At 46.4% G+C, this 25,724-nt stretch overlaps 3 protein-coding genes across 8 annotated transcripts; all 3 read right to left on the minus strand.

Moving 5' to 3' along the window:
* Window positions 1-12,231: 12,231 nt before the first annotated feature.
* Window positions 12,232-16,391, minus strand: LOC123123540 (calmodulin-binding protein 60 D). The gene is made up of 7 exons (XM_044544062.1): window positions 16,111-16,391; window positions 15,928-16,003; window positions 14,811-14,863; window positions 14,231-14,715; window positions 13,770-13,930; window positions 13,229-13,432; window positions 12,232-13,122 (listed from the first exon to the last, which is right to left on the minus strand). Exons 1-7 carry the CDS (start codon window positions 16,239-16,241, stop codon window positions 12,526-12,528), a joined length of 1,707 nt encoding a protein of 568 aa, XP_044399997.1. The 5' UTR covers window positions 16,242-16,391; the 3' UTR covers window positions 12,232-12,525.
* Window positions 16,392-17,599: 1,208 nt separating this feature from the next.
* On the minus strand, window positions 17,600-20,341 carry LOC123123544 (mitotic-spindle organizing protein 1A). 6 transcript variants are annotated; one of them, XR_006460659.1, is made up of 4 exons: window positions 20,002-20,340; window positions 19,331-19,691; window positions 19,203-19,254; window positions 17,600-17,851 (listed from the first exon to the last, which is right to left on the minus strand). XR_006460659.1 is itself a non-coding variant. In XM_044544068.1 (3 exons), the coding sequence occupies exon 2, from the start codon at window positions 19,625-19,627 to the stop codon at window positions 19,340-19,342; it is 288 nt and encodes a 95-aa protein (XP_044400003.1). In that variant the 5' UTR covers window positions 19,628-19,691; window positions 20,002-20,341; the 3' UTR covers window positions 17,600-17,854; window positions 19,331-19,339. The 6 variants fall into 6 exon arrangements, 3 of the variants coding, with proteins under 3 accessions (XP_044400003.1, XP_044400002.1, XP_044400001.1); XR_006460660.1 differs by having other exon boundaries at window positions 17,600-17,854; window positions 19,190-19,254; XR_006460658.1 differs by having other exon boundaries at window positions 19,190-19,254; window positions 20,002-20,339.
* A 424-nt stretch (window positions 20,342-20,765) lies between these two features.
* On the minus strand, window positions 20,766-25,718 carry LOC123123542 (pentatricopeptide repeat-containing protein At1g74850, chloroplastic). Its single transcript, XM_044544063.1, has 5 exons — window positions 24,130-25,718; window positions 23,608-24,023; window positions 22,424-22,738; window positions 22,227-22,334; window positions 20,766-21,713 (listed from the first exon to the last, which is right to left on the minus strand). The coding sequence occupies exons 1-5, from the start codon at window positions 25,561-25,563 to the stop codon at window positions 21,374-21,376; spliced, it is 2,613 nt and encodes an 870-aa protein (XP_044399998.1). The 5' UTR covers window positions 25,564-25,718; the 3' UTR covers window positions 20,766-21,373.
* Window positions 25,719-25,724: the final 6 nt, after the last annotated feature.

A 25,724-nucleotide genomic window follows, 5' to 3' on the forward strand; every position in this document is an offset into this window, starting at 1 on the left:
TACAACTGTTAATTGCAACAGGCTTAACAACATCCTAATTCATGTTTTGTAAGTTTGTAGCCATTGAAATACAACTCTTTAAAAATGGATACAACTGTTAATTGCAACAGGCTTAACAGCATCCTAAGTCATGTTTTGTAAGTTTGTAGCCATTGAAATACAACTCTTTAAAAATGGATTCAACTGTTAATTGCAACATGCTTAATAGACATTGAAACCGGTCTGATAAAAATGCAATTGGCATAGTTAAACATCACAAGGCAGGTGCTGCTAGAGCAGAGAATGGCCCAGATGTATATAAAAAGGTAGGGAAAGTAGCAAAAACATGTTAGGCATGTTCACTAGAACATGCCTAATACATCGACCATACAGAACATAGCCATTAATTGCAACTGGTATTGGTAAGATTGAACTGGTGAGTGCATACTTGGTAAGTCCTGAGAGGTAGTTGCTGGGGCACTTCATCTTGGCCAGAGCCCGCCCAAAGTCGGCGCGGAGGCGAGCTGTTCCTCTGGGTCGAAGCATGGATCAGTGCCACTGACATGTGTACCTACAGGAAACCAGTAAATGATAGAAGTTAAACTGCAATTGCACAAATTATGTGAAGTACTGTAAGACATGGGATGCAGCTCACCTCGACGGCAAACAAAAGCATCGGCCGTTATGACCCTGCGTAAGTACATGGGCATGCCTGTTAAGTACAACAGGGTTAGCATCCACTAAAAATAGCAAATAGGCAGCATCTCTAGTGATATCCTGAGTCATGTATTGTAAGTTTCTTGCTGGTATTGGTGAAATTGAGCTGGACACGGTAATATTTGAACATCACACATTGTGCAGTACTGGAATAAACAAGGCACGAACATGCTTAATACATCAACCGTACAAATCATAGCCGTTGCAAGTGGTATTGGTAAGATTTAGCTGGTCAAATCTTACCTGTTAAGTCCTGGGGGTACTCGCTGGGGGACTTCATCCGGGCCAGAGCCTGCACCATGTCGGCGGCGGCGGAGGCGAGGTGTTCCTCCGGGTCAACACGCACAACATCCATCACGCCATGGACCGCCATCAGCTCCTGGCGGGGGGAATTTGGAGGCATGAGGATGTTTCGCAGGCGCCATTTAAGAAATCAGGTCGGGGCCGTGATAGAGATCAGTGGGTTACCTGACTGGATCCGAGCAGAACGTAGATGTGGTTGAAGCTGTGGTTGCGGCGGCAGCGGTTTAAGATGCCGGTAGGGGGAGGCGCGAGAGGGAGGATACTGAGGGTGGGGATGATGTTGGAGGAATAAATTCTGAAATGGCACACCTAATGAAAATTTCGCTACGAAACTTGAAACTTGGGCGGGGGAAACACACAACGCAGACGAAGCGCGTAAAATATTCGTGTGCGAGAAAAAAGAAAGTTGGCAAATCCCGTCTAAAAAAATGTACACATGTACTTGATTTTTTTCGGTCAATGGTATGCCTGATTTATTAGGAAACATCACACAGGTAACTGACTTATGGGTCATTAACGCAAAAAAACGCAGACAGGTAAGGCATAGAAACCGTGTGTTTTGTGATGTTCTAATGATTAACGCAAAAAAACGCACACGGGCACACATGCTAATCAACGCTCAAAGCCCTCAAAGGATGCTCTTGCCGACATTGTACGTTAATACTACAAACTTAAAGTACTACTGGTAATTCGCTCTAATACTACAAACTTAAACTACTTCTCACATGCTGCCATTGGGGCATGCTGGCCAGACGCCGGCGTTCTCCTTCCCGGCCTTGTAGGCGGCAGCTCACCATGCTTCGATCTCCGCCAGGCTCTCCTCACCACGGCGTGCGGCCTTTTTTTCCTTGCGGCGGCGGGACTCTCTTTTCTTGACTGCTTTCTGCCTTTTCTGCTCCTTCTATGTGCCTTTGGCCGCCTCTAGATCCACCACCCATTCGAACATGGCAGCCTCAAAGTCCGCCCATGTAACTGTCTGGCCGCCGGCGGCGATGAACTCGGCGTGGCGAGATGCCATCGCTTCCTTACCATGTGTGCGATCGCGGGCGGCGAGGAACGCGGTGCGGTGGGATGCCATCGCTCCCTTACCAGTTACTTTGCGCCGCGGTGCCATGGACGACACCTGGAGAGAGCTCTGGGACGGAGGGGCCGGGCAGCCATACTGTGCGGTGGTATTCAAGATCTCAACGACAAACGACAATAGAAATTTGGCTTCCCTTACAATTTTGCTCGTTCATTATCGCACACGGTTCATCTCCGTCGCTTCCGGAAACCATGTGCGTTGAGCCTATTGTGTGTTGCGTTATGATTGGCCGGAACCCCAGCCACGTGGATCGTGCGTGTGCACCGTAGGATGTGTCGCGATCGAACAGCAATCCATGTCCCTCACATCACACCCGTGCACCTGTAGCTGGATTGGATTTATATGCGCTAAATGCCTAGAAAATGCACATAATCCCCTAAATATGGTAAATGAGCCCGGAAAAATGCCAAATTTGAACACGGTGATTTGCAGGGTGTATGTTCGTTGTAGAAAAAAACTCCAGGGCAAAGAACAAAGAAAATTTGGATTCCCCTTCAATCTTGGGGATTTCCCTCTTGAAAGCATGGAACTTCCTCGGTGATGGTTCGATTTATGAAGGGCGTGCATGGCGACATAAGCCAAAACTTCTCAAATTTTTACCAGGGCATGGTGAGGTCATACCATGGCACCATGCCAGGCGTCATGTTTTTCAAGCATTTTTTCCAATTTTTTCTATAGTTGAAAACCCAACAAACAAACATTTGTGGTTGACTATTGCCACACATTTCATCAAAATATTTGTCCATTCCTTGTAAAAGGCATGAGAATTTACTAAATGGAACGAGCGTGGTTTTCTAGGCCGTTCTTGTGGACCCTTTCATGCACCGATTGTTTGAAGTTGAATTATGCGCATTAATGCCTAGGACATGCACATAATCCCATAAAGATGGCAAATGAACCCAGAAAAGTGCCAAATTTGAACACGGTGATTTGCAGGCTGTATGTTCATCGTGGAAAAAACTCGTGGACAAAGGACAAAGGAAATTTGGACCCCCCCCCCTTCAATCTTGGTGATTTCCCCCTCGAAACCATGAAACTTCCTGGGTGATGGTTCGTTTTATGAAAGGCGTGCATGACGACATTTTTACCAGGGCACGGTGAGGTCATACCATGGCACCACACCAGGCGTCATGTTTTCCAAGCATGTATTTCATTTTTGTATAGTTGTTAACCCAGTAAACGACGCGTTTATGGTTGACTATTGCCACACATTTCCTTGAAATATCTGCCCATTCCTTGTAAAAGGCATGAGAATATACTAAATAGCACGAGCATAGTTTTCTAGACCGTTCTTGTGCACCTTTTCACGGTGAATATCTGCCGATTGTTCGAATTTGAATTATGTGCATAATTAATGCCTAGAAAATGCACATAATCCCCTAAATATGGTAAATGAGTTCGGAAAAATGTCAAATTTTAACACGTTGCATTTGAGGCGGTATGTTGATCGTTGGAAAAAAACTGAATGACAAACTTGGACGGAAATTTGGATTCCCCTTCAATCTTGGTGATTTCCCTCTCGAAAGCATTGAACTTCCTCGGTGATGGTTCGATTTATGAAGGGCGTGCATGATGACATAAATCAAACCAGCTTTTAACCAAGGCACGGTGAGGCCATACCATCGCACCATGCCAGCCGTCATGTTTTTCAAGCACATATTTCATTGTTCTATATATAGTTGATAACCCAGTAAATGACGCTTTTGTAGTTGACTGTTGCCACGCATTCCATTGAAATCTCTGCCCATTCCTTGTAAAAGGCTTGAGAAATTACTAAATACCACGAGTACGGTTTTTCCAGACTGTTCTTATGCACCCTTTCATGCACCGGTTGTTTGAATTTGAATTGTGTGCATTAATGCCAACAAAATGCACATAATCCCCTAAATATTGTAAATGAACCCAGAAAAGTGTCAAATTTGAACATGGTGATTAGCAGGGTTTATGTTCATCGTAGAAAACAAACTCATGGATGAAGGACAAAGGAAATTTGGATTCCCATTCAATCTCGGTGATTTACTATCGCACACGATTCATCTCCGTCGCCTCTGCGAACCGTGTGTGTTCACTCACACATGCAAAAGGAAAAAAGAAAACCCTCGCCCACTTCGTCCCCACTCACTCGCCGCGGACTCCTCCGCAACTCTGCACCCTAAGCTCGACGGCTGTTGGCGGCGGGCGTAGGTCGCGCTCCAAACGGCACCGGATTTCGCCACTACCGCTTTTCGCCGCCTATTTGCACCGACATTCTAGACTCTGGTCGACTGGGGTTTTCTGCGGGATTGGTCCGGGGATTTTTCTCATGGAGAAGGTAATCAACTTAATTAGCAAAATATTCACTCATCTCTTATCGTAGTCCGTCCGTCGTTGTTAATCAACCGGCGGAAATCACCGTGGAATCATTTTTGTTCTAGCTGATTCGTGGGTGTTCATTCATGTGTCCACAGTGCGAGAACAAATCAGGCAACTGTGGTCGTGGCCAGTCGGAAATGAAGTTCTATATCACCATTCCGGATGACTTCAGGGAGCACTCGATATGTTCAATCGCAACCTACCACGGTCGCCATGGCCTAAATTTGTAAACATATACCGTCTATTGCTATATATATATATATATATATATATATATATATATATTTGCATTAAACCTTTGTTACATTATCTATTTTTAATTCTATATTTTTGTACTTTGCTTTCATCTATATATGGATCTGTTTTATCAGTTACTCCTATATTTGCATCTTGCTCTGTTATTTCAATATATCTAATTTACGATCTTAATTTTCATTTCAAGCAGTACATCCCTTGCTTTTCAAGAACAGGAGTAGAAGGAAATCTTGGGCTCTACTTTGCTGATGACTCCCAGGATGTCATATTGACAACGCAGCATGAATTTACAATGACAGTTAGCGTAAAACTTGATAAAGATGGTCACTCCTATTTTAATGCGGACCTTTGGAGAAAAATGTCTAAGTGTTATGAACTGAAAGCTGGCAGTAAAATTCTAGTGCATGCACCACAGCCTGGTCTAATTAACATGGATGTTTACTTCCCCAACGTCATCAGCCGATCAAAGTCTGATCGAGGTTAGTGTCCTTTCAACTTTCTCCATGCTGTTATATTACTATTTAAGCAACCAATTGATTACTATTTAAGCAACCAGTTGTGATATCATATTCTGACTCCGTTCCTAGGCAGTAACAAATTCTATTTATCAATTTATGCGCACTATATATTCTTCTATCATGTTTTGAATAAATAATACCTTTCCACCTTTTAAGCAGGATATGTTGGATGCATAGTGAACGATCTGTATGTTACTAAGCGTACCAAATTTCACTGGAAGGACTTGAAGCATGTCATAAACTTTGTTGATAATCTGACAGAGATAGCACAGCGTATGAACACTGGATTTTGGATGGGATTAATTAGACCTATGATGCACACACTGAACAAGACCAATTGTGTGCACAAAGCGCTGGTAAAAAGTCTTATTTTAATGTTGATGCTCATAAACTATATATATCTTCAACGATATGTTACAGTTGTTTTTTATTCTACATGTCAACAGAAATTGCCCCCTGTAGCAGTTCCTGGATCGATTTCCTGGCATGGTCGAATTACACTTGTGCCTGCTAATAACGCCAAAGTGATTGCAAGGTACTGCATTTCCCGCAAAAATGGAACCATTCAAATTAACAAGTTCTCGCTTCTCGTGGCAATGCATCCAGATTGAAAAATTGGAGACACTGTTCTACTCATGCTCTACCAAGGCACAGGAGGGATCTTCCTTTTCATAGATGAGATGCTGAGTCGCCGTGATCAAGCTGCTTCCAGTGGATAGTTGTGGTTGTTGGCCCTCAGCCTCTTAAAATGTGCTAGCTGTTACTATATATGTTAAGTATGTAGATATGGACCATATGGTTGCTGGCCCTTAGCCTCTTAAAATGTGATAGTTGTTACTATGTTAAGTATGTAGATATGGTCCATATGATTGTCAAAACCGTGTTACGAAGATCCTCCTTTTGTCGAATAGTGTAACCACTATATATATGTTACTCAAATGCTGTTACCCAAGTTCATAAATTTTCATAGAAAGTATTAGTATCATACACAGTTCATTGAGTTTAAGCGTGTGCCCAATGTCCAGAAGGCATTTGCATATTAACTGTCCATATTGCAAATTCACACACATGTTAACATAAGGAAACGTATGTGTAACATACTAATCATCGCACATGAGTACTCGCAGACGCATCGCGTGCGATACTCCTAGCCACCGCAAGCAACTAGTTTGTATTTTTCAAAGTTTTTTGTACACACAGAATCGCACACGAAGTAACTGTATTGACCGTCTGTGTTGTAATTTCTCATCACAAATAGTTCATCCGAGTCGGCTGTTTGCCACGTATCACACACATCTTGTTTACACGACTGTTTATGTTCTTTTGGCTCATCGCAAACAGTTCATCCATGTGAACTGTATGCTGCATATCACACACATCTTGTTAAGTTGAACCGTTTCTGTTGTGTTCCCTAATCAAAAATAGTTCGTCCAAGTTAACCGTATGCCGTATATTGCACACACATTGATATGGCTGCCCGTTTCTGTTGTTCTACCTCATCGCAAACAGTTCGAATGGATTAACCGTGTGTCCTGCATCGCACACACATTGTTATGGCCGCCCGTTTCTGTTGTTCTGCCTCATCACAAACAGTTTGAATGTATTAACCGTGTGTCCTTCATCACACACGCAACTAAAATCTTAACTGTGTTTGATGGCTCCACCATCGCAAACGTTTTGCACCTTTTTTTACGGTTTTTTATACCATTGTTTGCGATTATTGCATCACACGCAGTTTCGGCGAAGGGTCTCTGATCGTAGTGTCGCGTTAGCAGTATCCTGCAGTAGTGATACCTCGAGCATTTATCTCCTTTGCTCTTGCCTTTTCTTCCACATCAAGAGTACCAATGAGATCCGGAACGGAAAACTCCTGCCTCTTATGCTTTAGTAAGGTAGCAAAGTTCCTTCACGAAGGAGGAAGCTTAGTGATGATACCTCCGGCAACAAACTTGTCCGGTAGCATACAATTGAAGTGCTCAAGTTCTCTAGCAAATGACTGTATCTCATGAGCTTGCTCAATCACGGAGCGCTCTTCAGTCATCCTGTAATCATAGAATTGTTCCATGATGTATAGCTCAGTGCCAGCATCCGAGACCCCAAACTTGGCCTCGAGTGCATCCCACATATCTTTTCCATTATCAATTGACGCATAAGCATCAACTATGTTCTCACCAAGAACACTCAAGAAAGCAGCCTTAAACAGGGTATCCATTTTCTGAAAAGCTTGTTCCTGCTGAGCATCATATTCTCCTTCGGGTTTGCCAAGAGTGGCGTCATAGCAACTCATGGTTTGAAACCATAAAACTGCTCTCACGCGCCACCTTTTATAGTGGATACCCTCAAACATAGGAGGTCTCATGGAAGCAGCAAAACCACTCGGGATAAATTGCCTATAATGAGGTTTTTGGATTATTGGAAATATGAGCAATTTACCTAATAATTTTATTAATAGAAATACTAGATAATGCATGACTAATATAGAAGTGATAAAACAAGTCATGCGATCTGACAAAGAGAAGGTAAATAGCATCTTCATGTATGAACTGTAACTAAACATATCTAGAGCGGATAGTAGAGCAAGTTGCATATATGAAGTAGAACCTAACATATCTAGGGCAAACACTAGAACAAGGAACTGTGGCAGGGCCTCTAACAAAAAGGGCAAGAACACGTACCGGACAGCAGCAACAGAAGCACTGAACTTGGGGTCCACATCCTCGCCAACCATGTCGTCGAGGAGGTTGTCGACGTTGGGGAAGAAGTCGTCGGAGTCCGGGGTGTCCGTGACGAAGAAGTCAGTAGTCGCGCGGAGCGCTCCCCAAAAACCTTATCACCCTTCTCTCGTACAGGACTCAAAGAGGTGTGGTTTCGGAGGCCTACTGTCCCGACTCGCGGTGCACACCGCAAGCCGGGATGAGGAAGACAACAGTAGCTCACAGATTGAAACCGGTGGCGAGAGGCGTGGCGGGCGGTGGAGGAGGAGCGCGCGTGGATGTCCCTCTTATTCTCATTCTCATACACGTGGGGAAAGAACCTCCCTTATAAAGAGGTCCAACACCCTCTAAACTAGCAATGTGGGACTAAACTTTAGTTCCACCTCTTGCCTTGCACGAATGGGCTGGGTGGGCCTCTAGGATTTATTAGGAATTTCTAAAACTGCTATTGGGCTGGCCCAAAATAGACAAAATTCCAGCATACATAACAACAGAAGTGTCTGACGCTTGAAATCATACAACATAGGTCTGAATTTGAGGCTTGTAATATACTTCATGAATTTAGGAGCTCGAATATCGAGGCTCACAAACTAGCAAAGCACGCTTTATCTCTCGGGGTTGGCCGCCATGTTTGGTTAGGCCAGCCCAACGATCTTGATTTCGTCCCTGTAAACATTGTGACGACGTAATAAAGCTTTGCAGTTTGTCTCAAAAAAAAAGAAGTGTCTGTCGCTACGTTGCAACTTCAGATCCAACAAATGTTTGGAGTATGAAGTCTGAATTTGGCAGCACAACACAACAAAAAGAAATAGTTCCAAAGTGTACGTCCCAACATCAATGAGCGCCATGAAAGTGGCGGCGGCAGTGACGGGTTCCTTTTATGTATGCGTGATTCATTTCAAAATATATTATTTGAAATCTTTGTTTGAGTTGTTGAATTGTTTGCGGTGCAATGTTTATGTTTAAATTGATTGCGGTGCAATGTTTATGTTTAAATTGATTGCGGTGCAATGTTTATGTTTAGATTGATTGCGGTGCACACAATAGGTCGAAAGAAGAAGTTGGCGAAAAAATGGTGATGAACATATAGGGAGGACCATTGGGTACCATGGTAAAATAATACCCCCTCTGTTCCATAAAGTAGTGCCTATAGATTCCCTCAAAAAAAAGTAGTGCCTATAGATTCTTCTTTCAGAAGTCAAACTTACCAAATTTTGACTAAATTTATATAGAAAATTATCAGTGTCTACAATATCAAACATATACAACATGAAAATATGTTTAATGTTATATCTTATCTAATGATATATTTAGTATTCTAAATATTGATATTTTTCTCTATAAACTTGGTCAAAATTTACAAAGTTTGACTTTTTGGCGGATACTACAAATCATCCGGATGATTTTAGTCAAAATTAAGCCACTTCCAAAACCGATCAGACGCTCTACAACCATACGTTCAGCCAGCTCCCATGGGTAGAACCACGCAGCAGCTTTCATGGCAGCACCTTGCAGCACCGATGGCGTCCAGCGCCGCTTCATTGCAACCTCGTCGGAGCTCCAACGGCCCTCGCGGTGCTTCGCTGCAACTCCGGCGGCGCCCAGCAGCACTTCATTGCAACCTTGCCAGAGCTCCGACGGCCCCGCGACGCTTCCCTGCAGCTCCGGCGGCGCCCAACGACGCTTCATTGCAACCTCGCCGGAGCTCCAACGACACCCTTGGCACTTCATTGTAGCTCCGGCGGCACCCGGAAGCGCTCGGAGGCGCTTCATTGCAATCTCGCCGGAGCTCCATTGCAACTCTGACGAAACTCCATTGTAGCCCGACGAAGCTCCAACGCACTACGACGATTCCCGACGATGTTTCGTTGCAGCACCGACGGGTCCCCGGCGATGCTCCATTGAAGCACCACGCAGCCCCGGGTGGCAGCAAGGGAGTTGCTGGAAAAAACCGGCGAGCCACCGCGTCGCTCGCTTGAAGCATGAACAGAGCGTCGTCGACCCCCTATTGCGACACCGCCACGACCCCCGGGTCCGGCCGGCTACACACTCATCTGCAGCATCGACGCCCGCTGCCCTACCTTGTCGGCAGTTGCATCTCGCACAAGTGCACGTCCGCTCTTGCAGCGGCCAGCGGCTGGCCTTGTAACAATTAGGACGACAGGTTGGCGGTGTGCTTGGAGCAGGTGACGGCAAGCTCACCGCGGTGGCCGTGTGACGATGGAGCAGGCGACGGCAAGCTCACATGGGCGGTGGTGGCTGTATGCTTGGGTTGAGGAAGAAGAGAGCCCGAGTGAATAAGATGGGATGGATGGCTCGTGATGTTTCCTAGAGGGAAAGGATAGAGACGGACGTGCTGGGCCACAGGGGCACGTGGCAGCTGGGGGGGGGGGAGGTTTGAGCGACGGAGAAATAAGTCGGATGAATTTAAACGTTTTCCAAAAAACAAATATGCATTACATTACATTTTTTGGGGGTAATCCGCATGCATGTCTGCGGATAAATAGGGAGGACAATTTGATGGTTAGCTAGGAGATGCCCTGATCCCCTCACCTCCCTTCCCCTACACGGGGTAGATTAATAAGGAATAAAGGTGCACTCAACTACACGCAAACTGCAAGCGAAGGATCTTAGAGCATCTACGGCTGCAATTGCCAAATCCGGCACCCTATACGTCTGTGGACGTGTTCGGACGCGTTCGGACGTGTCCGCGCACAGTGACCAGACAATCCTCAAATTGCCTTGTCCACACCTGTGTATCTCAAATTCGGTACCATATATTTATACTAAAGCATAATATGCAATGTGAACAAAACTACATAGATCATCAAATGGACATAGAAATGCACATTCCGACCACTCAAAGATCACCAAAAGATATTCACAGTTCACATAATTCACATAAACGACGGACAAGTATAAATTACATTACTAGATACTTGAAATAAAAGACGGAGACGGTGGAGCTTCACCACTTCGGCCCTTTGCCCTTCTAGTCCACGGCGCTGCTGTAGGCGTCCGTGGCAGGAGGTGGTTCATCGGAGCCGTCGTCGGAGTTGTCGAAGGAAGAGGAGAGGACAATGTGGTCCTACTTCCGCTTGATCTTGGTCACCCGCGCCGCCTCGCACATGGACTACTCCAGGCCTAGTCGGAGCACCTTCGCGTTCTTCCTTCGGAGCCGGCGGGCGTCTGTCTCCACCGTCGTGAGTGGCTGGCGGTAGACCCACGCGAGGAACCACTCCTCCTCGTCAGGCACCTCCGGCATCCAACGACGGCGGCGGGAGGACTTCGTGACCGCCTCCGACGCAGCTGCCCTCTCCCTTGCCCAATGTCTCTCGTGGCGGCGGCACACTCCTCCAATTTTGGTGTGCGCGTCTGTGGCACCGGCGGGCCAGCTCCAGCGTCAACACTACGGCTGCGGGCGACAGGCGGCGTTGCAGCAGATCTGAAACTGCCGCCCTTGTCCACCATCGACCGCTGCAACATGATGCGGAGGGCCAGCTCGTCCTTGTCATCAGTTGCATCGCGGAGGAATGCATCACAGTCGTCGTCCCGAAGTCATCGGAGTGGTTGGCGATGCTGGACACGCTGGACGAAGATCGGGAGGTGGCGTATTGGAGAAAGGTTGGAGAAGAGGCGGAGACCGAAGCAGAGTGAAGTGAGGTTAGGATTCGATCTGGATGGGGTTTTTGTGGGGTCATGGTGAGCCACAGATGGGTTAGGCGGACGTGGCGGACACGATAGGGCCGCCTCATATCCACCTTATATTTGGGCTGGATATGAGCTGGGTGCCGAACAGTTCGTACGTTTGAGGCCGGTTTGAGGCATCCGGATGGGTCGAGTTCTTTTGACCGGGATCCTCCCGCTCGTGCGTTTGAGTCCAGTTTGAGGCGTGAGGCTGCAGATGCTCTCTTTTTTTTTGACAAAGTTCTTAGCTATCCATCTATCCCCCTCTTTCTACTTCGGCATGGGGTATGCACGGACGAGAGGTAATCTGATCCATGGGGTGTGTATGGTGCATTCGTGGTGGAGTGGCAAGGCCATGGGCTCGGGTGAGTACATCAGTGCGCATCAGGCAGAAAATCACGTTTATCATGTGCCGTGGTCACATTTTGTTTAAACATCTGGAAAATCATGTACTACGTGGTAAAACCTGTAGGGTACATCACAACAGAAGTGTCCGTCCGTCGCTCGTTTGCAACTTTTGATCCAACAAATGTTTGGAGTATGGAGTCTGAATTTGGCAACACAGCACAATTCATTTGGTTCTGCAAGTTATAGACCATATTGACAATACCTAACACGCCCATACAATATCACCATCATTCATATTTACGGATTTATGTACTGTACAGAGCTTCATCTGATTATTTACAGGCGAACTCTCGCTGATAAAACGGCTCAAGACACCAGCAAAACAATCATCTGATTATTTACAGGTGTCACTCGCGCAGATAAAACGGCTTGAGAACACCAGCAAAACATGCGACCAAAAATAAAAGATCCAAAAGGTAACCAACCACTCATTTGTACATGCTTGCCTTCCCTCCACATCTATATCTCACAATTTTTTAACTAATCAACCACAGGCAAATGAAAATCATCATTTCCTGGGTTTCTTCCTCTTCTGAGCGGCCATCCTCCTGGTGTAGAATATCCATCCTATAACATAGGACAATGTCCTCCATCCTCTATATGGCTTTGGCTTTGATATCGTCGCAATGAAGCCCTTCAGTGCAGCCCCAAGATCTTGCGAGTCAAAGGATACTGGGGGATCTGGACCTGGACGGCAATAATAGTCTTCTTCGTTGAACGAGGCGTGACTGGTGCTCTCCTCGAAAACCAATGAATTTGAGAACTTGTCTAAAGCGAGTGATTCTTGAGGCTGTCCATGGCCACCAAGTGGGGGAAGCTCAGGCTGAAATCTATTTTCACTGCTCTCTACAGCTCCCACCGCACAAGGATCCAAGGCACACAATGGTTCGACAGAGAAAATATCATCTGATGGTATGTCCAAGTGGCTTAAATCAAAATCATCAGTGGCAACTTGTGCAGGTAACTGGAAAAATTCGTTTTCACACAAAGACGAGGATCTCATATTGAGGACCTGTGACGGATTTTCCAAAAGTGTTTCACTATCGCAGGTCGAGACATTCTTCCAGTCTTCAAATGCTTGTTTAACAGCTGCATTTGCTTCAGCCTAGAAAGAACAAATACTGTTAAGAACAGATGGTCTAGGTTGCAACTGGTACAAAGGGGAAATGAATTTGATCTAAAGAACTTATACGATGAAGAGAAGTGAATACCTTCTCCTTTTCTGTTAGATCATCAACAGAAACAAACTTCTCCGATATTAACCCTCTCACTTCTCCAACAGCATTGAACACAACAGCAGTTTTACTTGGGCTTTCTAGATAGTAAATATGCACCTTGTCACTGAGAATACATGTTGTTTTTGCATGCTCAATAGTAACCTCCCACATCTTAGTTGACATGCCAGTGCCCAATATCTGCACAATGTTAACATTAGAGTTGGTTAGGAAATCTAAATATTTTCTGAGCCACCACTATCATCTGCAACAACATGCCACACCTCATTTACACTAACATAGATAAAATACAGTTGATCCATCCAACTGAGGAACTCCTACACATATATGCAGTTTGATGGTTCCAGTTTTTCCTAATTCAAAGATTTACAAAATAATGCTGTCAAACACGTTCGGTATAAATATACATGTCAACCTTGGACAGAATGGACTAGTCATCAATAGCTTGTATAAACTCTACAAAGAATATAAAATACATAAGCAAATTCTGCAAACCTTGCAAAAGGGTGCATAGTACCTTCCGGAGCCTAGGAGCATCAAGATGCAATAAAGTGAGAAAATCTTTGACTGTAACTATCTTCTCCTTATTCAAACGCTTGTGAAAAGCTCCTTCCTTGCCGATCTTCTCCAGTCTCCAAACCTCATCTTCAAGAACTGGTGGGTGATGCTTCTTGTACACTGGGAAAGGGGAACAAAATATAACAAGTGAGGCATTTAAATTTGTCCAATTTGGTAGCATTTGAGACGATGAAGCGATGACATAGGTCAATCATTAGCAGTAAGAGTAAACTAAGTTGGTCAAAATCATTGCCTTGAAAGCAAATTTTTATTACGTGACTATGACTATCATAGATACTGTGTTATAACAAATCTAGATTGCAGCAAGGAATTCATGTGCTTATATTTCTATGTGCAGTTGTCAATTTTACAGGAAGGGGTGCAAGAAACAAATAACAATTGAAAGCGGCATGAACTCACATTCTCCACGATGATCCTTTACCACAAACGATTCCGTCTTTGCTTCCCGGACTCTTACGCCATTATAACAACCATCCTCAGTTCTTGCACCTAACCTGAACTTTCGGCTGCGTGTCCAGCTGGAGTTATCTGTGAATGATACATCTCCCACTGTACCAATGCCTCTTTCAAGGCCAACAAACACGTCTCCAGAAAGCAAGGGCCGTTTACCTTGTCTTTCTTTAACGATGTTATTATTGAACTCCTGGGCTGTCCAGTCATTGCCTTCTCCGTCTTCAAAGTCACCCTCTAGAACTACAATTTCAACCTTCAACAGGGACTCCTTACCCATTACTACAACCTCTCTGGTCAAAGTGTCAACTAGAGCAATACTTAAGGTACCCTCGCCTTCAACCTTGGAGCCAGTGAAAATTGGAAGAGAAAGCCTAGTAGTGAATTGGAGCTGCAAGTTTTTCGATGTAGATGGAACAGTGTATGTCGGACTTCTAAAGAATTTAAAAGGAAAAAAACAATGTGGTTAGATAAAAGGTGCATCAGTTTACGAACCTAAAAACTTGTCAAAAGGTGTCGTATACAATACCTTGTCATCATAGCAGCATGATTTGCGAGGGCCAACTCAATTTCTTCTTTAACCTAAAAAATTGACTTCAATTAAGCATCAAGGCCACCACTGAACAACTTAAAACGAAAACATGGCTGAAAACAGCACTGGCTAGGTCAAGTTTTATGACACAAGCAACAGCTTTGACTGAAAATATTATCTTCTGAAAATGAATAACAAAATGTCCATATGAATGAATCGTTGCTTAGTCTTCCATGGCTTGAATGGTTCTGAATGTAGAACAATACTCCCTCTGTCCCAAAATATAAGAACGTTTTTGACACTAGTATAGTGTAAAAAACGTTCTTATATTTTGGGACGGAGGGAGTACAATACTAGAAAAACTAATTCATTACAGTGACCTCTCAAAAGTGTGATTGAGATCTATTAAACAAGAACCCCCTCCTAAATTAACTGATGAATTAACTACAAGATCTCTTGGTGAAGATTTGTGAGTTCCTAATTCCTTGGTCTTCAAAACTAATACAAACACAGCTACCAATACAAGATGGACTCCTGACAGCAGCAATATTGATCATCAATTTAAGTAACCTAAGTTTAATTCAGAAACCATGTTACCCAGCACATCATAATCGTAAGCCTAATGAAATGAAAAGGAGATGCAGATTAAAAGGAGCACATCCTATAAAATTTTCTGGCACGGTTGAAGAAAATGGGGGGAGAAACAGCTTGCATAGGTTAGCCTCCTCACCCTCTGCAGACGAGGGGCCATGAAGAGCATTCTCAAAAGCGCAATTTCAGATCTACTCAATATGAACCGCCTGTTCCTAAATCAATAGCTAAAGGTTCGTTGTAATCCCACAGTCCAAATTTGTGTATTTGCCGAGTTCCTGATTCTTACATACTCAAGACCAAAATAAGTGATGTAGAAAATGGATTCCTGACAGGTATACTGATCACCAACTGAAGAAAACTAAGGTTAATTCAGATACCAGGCGGCCAAACGCGTCATAATCCTAGGCCCAAGGAAATGAAAAGAAAGGAGACGCAGATTAGACGGAGCACACCCTGCGAATTTGTCGTGATACGGGACGGGGAGAACACGGAAACAAGGTGCACGAGAGGGACGGCTCACCACTCTCCGGATGAGGGGCTCGATCGACGAGAAGAGCTTCTCGATGCTGCTCTTCCGCATCACCTCCGTGATGACCCTGCGTGAGCGAGGCCAATCCAATCCAATCCAATCAGCGAAACCGGGGTGGAGATTCCGATCGAGGGCGCGAACGAAAGGGGGAGGAAGGGGGGGCGGGACGCTTACTCGCGGAGCGCGGGGACCCGCTGCCGCTTGGGCTCCCCGGGGGAGGAGCTCCCGCCCGACTCGGCCGGGCCGCCGCCGCAGCCTCCCCAGCGCGGCCGCTCGCCCTCCTCCGGCTGCCGCTTCTGCGACATCTGATCTCGGACGAAATCCCCCACCTCCACCTTCGATCGCCGCCGCCGCCGGTCGCAACCTAACCCTGCGCCGCGCCGCCCGCACGGGAACTGTTTCTGGTTCGGTCAGATGGTCACGGTGCACGGACGGGACGGTGGGTTTGGCTCGCTTGGAGTCGCAAAGGAAATGGCCTCAAATTGCGGGGTGACTCGGCCCACAGGGCCGGAAAAGGTAGCCTACAGAAAGACCGACCCGGCCTACCCTACCCTGCCGGCCCGAAGCACATTTTCTTCCGGCTCGGCCACTTGTCACGTCCGCCCGACCGACCGAGACATGGGCACTGTTTGGATACATGCAGTGTCATATTTTGGCAAATTCCGGTGCCAAACATGAGGCGACCCATACACTTCTCCAGCACATACACTACTTTTTTTAGTTGATACAGTACTTTTTCAGACTAGCACATACAGTACTTGGCAAATCCGGGAAAAGACCCATACAACAATAGCAAACATGTTTGGTTGCATTCCACACTTGGCAATGCTTTTGCGTCCGCGCCACAGTTTGTGGCGGCTTACAAAAGATGATCTAGCGACCAAGTCTGACAAATGGGGTAAGGAACACTTCTACACCGGCTTACCCGCCTAACACTCGGTCAAGGCCGCGCTTGGGATGGTTGTAATTTTGATACGGAGGTGTTTAATTTACAGTTGTATCGGACCGGTCACAGAGCAAATTCCAGTCAGAAATAAAAACGACAGGACAAGATGTGTATTTCTTACGGGGGTGTTTAAAAAGAAAACGATAATCCAGACAGGGCTCAAGTGTGGCTACAAACCAAACATTGTCCGTAGCCCTGCCTACGAAATTTTGGTGCGCCTCCAATGACCAATTATCAACCTGATAGGTTTAAGTTTGTCTGAAAACCAATTATATCAACCTAACATGATTTTCTTTTTTTCCGATAATAATAATGGATAATATATAAGTTCATCCCCAAGATGCAGAATACACCGTTGCAGGTACAGGTGCCCCTGCATGAACTAAGCAGCAGTAGAAAGAGTTTCCTCCATGTGCATGACAAGATGGCGCTAGTGTCATAAGTACATAATCATGTCTGAAGACGAGTGAAGAAAACCGACAGCAACTGCTGAAGATGAGCAGGAGTAAATTTGTACCGTGGATTCTCAGCCTCAACAAGAGATGTCATCATTTTTCATAGCTTTTTGACTGTTGTCCCGAAAACGAGAGCTCGATTCATGGCCACCAGGCCATGGCGTGTTCCCTTTCAGATAAGAATGACACCGTCGTCAACGAGAGAATAATCGACACAACACCAGATGTCCAGCTGATCCATACAGCGATGGGAATATTAGACTGACCATGAATGAAGAGGTAGTGGCTATCATGATTACTACAGCCGTGTCCAAGTCAAGCAAAGAAATATGCCAATTTACAGGAACTCAATGAGCCACAACTTTTTCTTGTGGAAACAGCATCACAAGTGCATTACTGAGCAAGATTTGCTTCCTCCTGACCAAAGCTAATCCGGCTCTTCCAGCAAGCCAAGTACCAGATTTGGCCCGACTTCAAATCAAGAACGTCGTCGGTTGCATCCAGTCTTCGGCACCTGCTGATCGAATAATGACAAGGTTATATAATCTGGAGAAAAGATTTTAGATGGCATCCAGTAAAATCTTGATGTGGTGCAGAGGATGTTGCTGACTCATAAGTCCTGCTGGGATTTCAAGCACACGCAGACTATTATATTGGATCGATCAAACCAATGAAATATGAGCTGGAAGGTAATGTTGAGAATGCTGTAAAAAAAAACAGGTGACACTTAAGTGGTTGCACATCAGGAAACATTGCAACTTCACTGAACTGTATACCAGTACAGTTTTTTGTTCTAGAAAAATACAACTTCATTGGATACAGGGCTACTGCTTGACTATTAGATTTATCCAACATCAGGAAACATGATGAAAAATACGATGGGCAGGCCAGCTTGAATACACCACCAGTGAGAAGCATGTGATGGATTTGTGAAGCATTTTCACCTTTAATCCCAGAGTGATAAAGAAAACAATAACTTGATAAAGGGTGAACTCGAATGCTGTCCTTGAATATGATGTATCCAGCAGTTGTTGGAACATCCGTGCATGTACGTCAACCAAACCAATGACAAAGAAGAGCTACTAATTAGGATGCCTCTAGTCTAGAACAAAGAACATTGACATAACAACTACTCTGCTCATGAGCACGCTCCCTGTAGTTAAAATGTCGACCTCACAATTCTACGATGGGCAGGCCAGCCCGCATACACTATTGGGGAGGAGCATAGGCTGACTTTGTAAAGTATTTGAAATCTCACAATAATGATGCAACCAAACCTTACAACCACTGGTGACTGGTGAGGGGCATAGGCCGGCTAACTGTGTTATTTCCATTTGCTTCCACATTTGTTCAAGGACAACGAGCTAACTTGGTGATCATTTTACTACTGTATACACGTTAGTGATAAAAGAAAAGAATAACATAATGAAGGGTGAGTTCAAATGCTCAGTCCTTGAATATGATGAATCTAGCAGCGATTGAAACACGTGTGCCTACATCACAACCAAACGAATGATAAAGAAGAACTAATTGGGATGCCTCCAGAACAAGGAACACTGACATAACAACAATTCTACTCATGGGCATGTTTCGAGTCACTTAAACATGGAATTCACAATTATACAGGTGATCCAAATAAGTAGATTGTATTTCAAATTCGTCTCTGCAATCTTGCATTGGTGTCATAACGATATGGATAATTCAACGAATGAATCCATGTGCAAGAATGTGGATAACAGAATTTGACACAGACTCCATTGCATTATCAATACTGAGGATACAAACCAGGAAGCAATTTCAGCCAACAGAAGAGAAAATCATTTGCTAGAGTGTGACAGAGTTTGACACAGACCCCCTTGCATTACCAGTCTTGAGAATACAAATCAGGAACCAGTTTCAGCATACAGCATGGAAGGCCTACATGCACACATACAACGCAATCAAGTGACAATCAATCTGGGAGGAAAAAGAAGAAGGGGTCGAGGGCACGAACCTTAGTAGCCTAGACCTGGCGAAAGCCGGAGGGGAACAGCGAGGGAGCGGTCGGGGCCACCACGGCGTTTGAGGCGGGCGCGGTGGGGGTGGCGGGGGCCAGGGGAGCGGCGGAGGAGAGCTCACGGACGAGGGCGGCGAGGGCCTCCGGGTTGGCGCCGCGGTCGCAGAGCGCCATGAGCAGCGAGAGGGTGTGGCGGTCGAGGCCAGTGTCCAGGATCTGGGACATCTGGAACGCCAGCTCCAGCGACTCCTTGGCCTGCCTCGCGGCGCCCCCCGCGGACTCCTCCATCCCCATCTCGCGCGGGCACAGCTCCGCTCTCCGGTAGCCGGATCTAGGAATTTAAAACAGGGTGGTACACCTACAAAAAAGTGACACCAGATATGACATGTGAACGTTCTAATTAATTTACCAGTAGCACGCAGATATAGATCAATATGGTCTTACAAACACACCAAAATTCTCAATTATACAAGTGTCAGTTTTGCATAAAAGAAGCCTACATAGTACATACCACTTCTTCAACAATTCTATAAGAAAAAAATACACTACATTGTATCAATCTCTGCATTAGTATGGATCATAACTGAACAGCAGAAAATGAATCGATCAACATATAGGGTTTGAATCAGAAACTGGGAAAAATGGGGAATGTTGATAGATAGCCGTACCTGTGTGCTGTGTTCAGTCGTGGGGCGGTGGGAGGGCCGGCCGGTAGCTGGTGGCCGCAGGCTGGCTGCTTCTGTAGTGCAGGGCAGGGCGCACGCCTGCACACCGCCGAACAGGACCGGGCGGGTGGGTCAGGTGGAGCGCGCGGGCGCGGAAGCAGCACGTGGGGAAGGGCGCGGCGGGGGCGGGGCACGGAGACAAGGGGGAGGCGGCGACGGCGAGCTGTCGGAGAGGCACGAACCCCGGAAGCAGGCGGGAGGCGGCTGGCGGCGAGTTCAGATCGGAGGAGCCGCAGAGGGAAGCAGAGGGGAACCAAGGATGGGGGACGGGGACGGGGCGCCGGGAACATAGGCAGCCTGCTGGGCTCATTTTTTTTCGTCCAGCCCATCTCCTCTTCAAGCCTCTATGGGCTGCAGCCCATCCTGCAGATCAGCCCTGTGAAGCAAAGCCCCATTTCACCGAGGAGATCACAAGGATGGTCCCACATGCCGGTGATACACATTTTCTCAAAAAAAAAATTGACAGTGACACGCATTTTCTCAACAAAAAGAAATCATAATAGTGACACACGCTCACCTAAACTTCTTCATTGCCCCTAAAACGACCTATATAAGTTTTTAAATTATTTTTTTACATTTTTTAGGGGATTCATCATTTTTAACTCACTCATGTGACATGACATGACTAGTAAATACTCCATCATTCTCACTCAACCTTCATTCACATGTAATCCACAGAAAGAACACAAGAATTTGAGCTAGGTGCATTGCAAAAAAATAAAAAGATTTGTCTAAATAAACGTGTATTACAAGATGTTTAAACTTTCAAACACCAGCACTCCAGCAGCTTACATACAACAGTTATCATGCAGTTCTACAAAACTCCTACCATCTACCTCTGCCAGAAATGCTTCGCTGAGACTCACCAGGAGGACGAGGTTGCTGCCATGTGTTTACAGTGCGGCATCGTTGCCCCAGGTGAAACCAAAAGTAAGTTCATGCTTGCCGTATCAAAAGCACGAGATGGCGATATAGAGGAAATGAGCCAACTATTGCTAGCAACAAACATGCGTAATCTGGTCCTACCTACAGAGCGCTAAAATCCTGAGATGAACCTGAATTCCTGCACTATCCAAGGTGACAGGAGCTCTTGCAAGTACAGCTGTTCTGGGCAAGATGTGCAAAATTCTCAGCAGCAGCACCCACCGGGTATCACTGAATCAAGGAAGCCGCTGCAAAAGAATGGTATGGTCGTTCTTGTCGCTCGGCGTGAAGATCTGAACAGACTGGATGCCCAAACCCCAAAACTGCTATTCTGCACCTCGTCTTCCCCTGGCTCAAAACCAGATAATACCGTATCTGCAACCCTGGGAGCTCACAGCGCGAGGAGTTCTGACTCCTTTTCTTCTTCTACCAACGATTCAGAGGTGGAATGGGCCGAGCCGTTCTCCACCTGGGGCTCCCGGGCGTATACCTTCGAGCCAGGAGACGGCAGACGGGAGTCCGTCATGTGGACGAAGCCAGGGACAGCCGCGCCGTTCGTGGAATCTATGGCCGCCTGCAGCTTTTTCAACTGGGACTTCAGGCATATGACTCGCCCCTTGTTCCATTTTGGGTAATGGAACGATGCCGACAGCGTGTCGTTAAGAAAGGAGTACACAACTTTTGAGATCGGCAATCCTCTTGTGATGGTGCTTTTCTCCATTTCCCCCCTCCTGGCAGTAAAAAAAACTGTCAGGCCAAAGCAGAACAAGAGAAAAATATTGTTACAAAAGGTTATTTATTTCTGTGAAAATTCAATCATGCGAATAATGATATACAAGGATATCGAATGATTCCTCTTACAAAAGGACTTTGCTCTGCAGAAATGATGTACTTATAATCTATTGAAGCAGCTTAAAATCAACTTCTATTTTTTGCGAACTTTTTCTTCTACAAGTGATTCCATTCTGTGGAATATGTTTATGATTCTCTTTTTTTTTTCTGTGGCCCTCCATTCAAGTAGAACTAGCACTGCACTGCTTCCTAGAAAAATGACAGGAGCATTGCGCATTCAATTAAGAAAGCATGGGTACAGCAGCTTAAGAGTAACTTCCTTTTTGTGAGCAGAACACATCGATCAAAATAAACCAATTCCCCAGCAATTAGAGAATAAAGATAAAGATGCCATAACATAGAAACAGAACATGATAATAGGAAAGGAACATCGATTTAGGTTGAGAGCTTACAATACAACAACAGAGGCCAGTTGGGGAAGATCTTTCTCTCTTTTTAGTCTGGCGTAAAGTTTATTGAGCCATACTGACACAGCCACTAATGCCCCACCAACTGACATCCTGAAATGTAAACAAACCTAGTAAAGGCTGATGACAAATATAAAACTGGACCAGTAAATGAAAAGACAGCAATTAGAAAATTACATTACCTATGCACATCTAGAGACCAGACCAGCTTGGTGTCGCGGGATAATTCAGGGAAGAGCCCATAACTTACTGCATGATCTAGAACCCTTGCAGCCCGAGCCTTTTGGCCGAACCACCAAAGCGCATCAAGGAGAGAATTAAAAAATCGCAAGCTGTAGTCACATCCTTCCAAGTTACTGCTGTCAAGGACGTATTCAACCATTTGCCAATTGGAGCTATCATCGTACTCCCCTTTTATCATGGAAGCAATCACTTGATGTGTATTACTAGCACGATTTGCTTTCATTTCTTCCAGCAGATCATAAGCATCGGCCCACCTGAAAACACAAATCGATTACGGTGCAGTAATATCACATTAGAAGCATTTAAAAAAACAGTAAGCTGAAGAAAAACTAAAGAAAAGATAAATCTCAGGTCACTTCTGGCTATATATTATGTCGATTTAAGTTGCAACAAACACAAGTATGCCTGCATCAAATCATTTTACTTCTGGTTATGTATTATGCCAATGTTGCCTATGATGCAGGTCATACCTAGGTCAGTAGACCAGACCCAAACGATTTAAGCATGACAAATACCAGATATAGCACACACAAGGAAAAGGGGCAGAAATCCCAGCCAAAATCATTATGGAAACGCAAGGGCATGATCACATAATAACTGTAGAGTCAAACCCATCAAGACCATAGTTAAAACATGTGGTTTCTAGAAGTTAAACCAATACTTTAAAGAACTATACAACTTCTGAAAATGCAAGTAAGAATGTAAAAAATCCAAACAACAAATACCCTAGTACAGAATGACATGCATATGACATATCATATTAGCTGAAAGAACAGACGAGCAACATATGGTCGTTTGGATTATGTTCCCTTGCAAGTTCAAACTCTGATTAGCAATCTTTAAAAAAAAAGATGACCGGCGGCTCTAACTGAAGGTTCAGAGTTTGTAAATCTCTTGTCCTATTGCCCAGTGAGCTAGTCTGCTTGTTTAGAGGCAGTAAATTGATGGTCAGCTTTGTGATTTATCTAACTGATGATCCAAAGTTTGTACATCTTTTAACAGAAATAGTAAAGCATGATTGGCACAGATTTCGTTTCAATGTTTGCATTTGAACAGTCAGCAATGTTCAGGAACACAGAAGTTTGACAGATTGTAAAGGTGAATAGTTCTGTTTGACCAATACCTGTCGTTCCTTGCATATAGTGACAACATCATGCAATAAGCAATAATACTAGGCACAGTCATGTTGGATCTGATCTCTTCAAACTGCTCTTTGCTCTCATCTATAACGCCCGCTATGCAGTACGCATTGAGTACCCCCTCAAGGGAGCGTTCATCAGGGTTAAACCTGGACTTGCGCATCTCCATGTATGCCTTCACTGCATCATCCAACTGTGAACCCTGGCAGTACGCTTCGATGAGGGCATCGTATGAATCTTTGCTTTTCTGAATGCCAGCACTGTTGGTCATCCGAGAAAAGACGGACTCAGCCTCCCGGAAGAGCCCGCCCTTGGCAAAAACATTTGCAAGAGAATTGTACGTCTCTATCGTTGGCAAGCTACCGATTTCAGTCATCATGTTGAATGCAACATAGGCCTCCTGAATACCAAAGAGAGTGCCAATGAAATATTGCATTTGCATCACAAAAGGGTTATCTTAAGAGTGAGTCATATATTATAGGGCAGTATTTGGTTCGTAGACTGACCTCATACATAGCTGCGTGACCAAGGGCTTCAATTAGGCCAGTGTAGGCCTTTGCAGTAGGCACCATTCCTTCTTTAGTTATGTAGTCAAGAACTTCTCTTGCATCCTCATGGAGACCACCCTGACCACACGCAGCCAAGACACCTTCACAGGTCTCCATGTCAGGTTCTATCCCTGTGCGAAGCATATCATGGAAGAGCTCCACCACCTCCTTGAAAAAACCGCCATCGCCGAATACATTGAAGAGCACATTGTAGGTGGCCGTGTCTGGAGGTACAGCCGTTCTCATCTCACGGAAGAGCTCACGCACGCCATCGAACCTCCCCTGTTTTCCATACTGATCGAGCAGGACACGGTATGTCGCAGCCGTGGGCGCACAGCCATCAGCCTGCATTTGCCGCAGCACGGCCACAGCTTCAGCGGTGGCACCAATCCGGGTGTGAGCCTCCATGAGCCCGAGATACGCGGAGGGGTCCGGCGTGTGCCCTGTGTCCGCCATCTCGCGGAACAGCTCGGCGACACGGGAGAGGTCGCCGGCATTGGCAAAGGCATCCACGATGTAGCGGTAGGACGCGGTGTCCGGCATAATGCCGGCCTCCAGCATGGTGCGCAGCAGCATCTCGGACTGGTCGCTGAGGGAGCGCACGGCGGCGGCGGCGAGGAGCGTGTTGTAGGTGGTGAGGTCAGGGCGCACGGCTGGGGAGGGGTCGTGGCGCATCTCGGCGAAGAGGCCGAGGAGCATGTCGAAGGGGACGGGCGGGTCGGCGGCGCGGGCGCAGGCGGCGAGCACGGTGTTGTAGGTGGCGGCGGTGGGGGCGACCCCCTGGGCCTTCATCTGGTCGAGCAGGGCGCGGGCGTCGTCGTGCAGCGCGTTGCGGGCGTAGGCGGCGATGAGGGAGGTGTAGGAGAGCGCGGTGCGGGCGTCGGCGGGGAGGTCCTGGAAGACCTCGAGGCACTTGTCGAGGAGCGCGGGGCCCTGGCGGCCGAGCACGCCGATGACGATGGCGTGGATGTGCTCGTCGGGGCGGCACCAGGACTGGCGCTGCATGTACTTGAAGAGGCGCACGGAGCGCTGCCAGTCGCCGCGGCGGGAGAACTCGCGGTACACCGCCGCGAAGTCCTGCAGCGTGAGCCGGTGCTTGGCCGTCTCGAGGCAGCGCGCGATGGACCCCCGCGGCGCCAGGTTGCTCAGCCGGTCGATCAGCGAGTCCACCTCGTACGAGTACCTGCCCCGCTCCCCCGCCGCGGAGGCGGCGGGGGCCGCCTCCTCCTTGGGCGTGGTCGTGAGCTGGCCCCGCGCCCGCGCCAGCACCGCCAGCCTGCCCCCGCCGCGGCTCCTGGGGCGGCACCAGCTACGTGCGGCGGCCGGGCGGAGCGGGTGGTCGCAGTGGTAGGAGGACGAGGAGGCGACGGTGGTGGTGGAGACGAGCGCCATGCGGCGGCCGGCGAGGGGGAGTGGGGGTTTTGGATTTCACCACTGGGGAGAGATTTTTGCGCTCGCTGCCGAAGTGGATAGGCTCGCTCAGCTTGGGAGTTGGGAGGAGGAAGAGAGTCCGACCCGTGAGGGAGGGGAACAGGCTAAGCCTAACCCGTTCC

Source organism: Triticum aestivum, chromosome 5D, assembly GCF_018294505.1.
Source record: "Triticum aestivum cultivar Chinese Spring chromosome 5D, IWGSC CS RefSeq v2.1, whole genome shotgun sequence".
NCBI lineage: Eukaryota > Viridiplantae > Streptophyta > Magnoliopsida > Poales > Poaceae > Triticum > Triticum aestivum.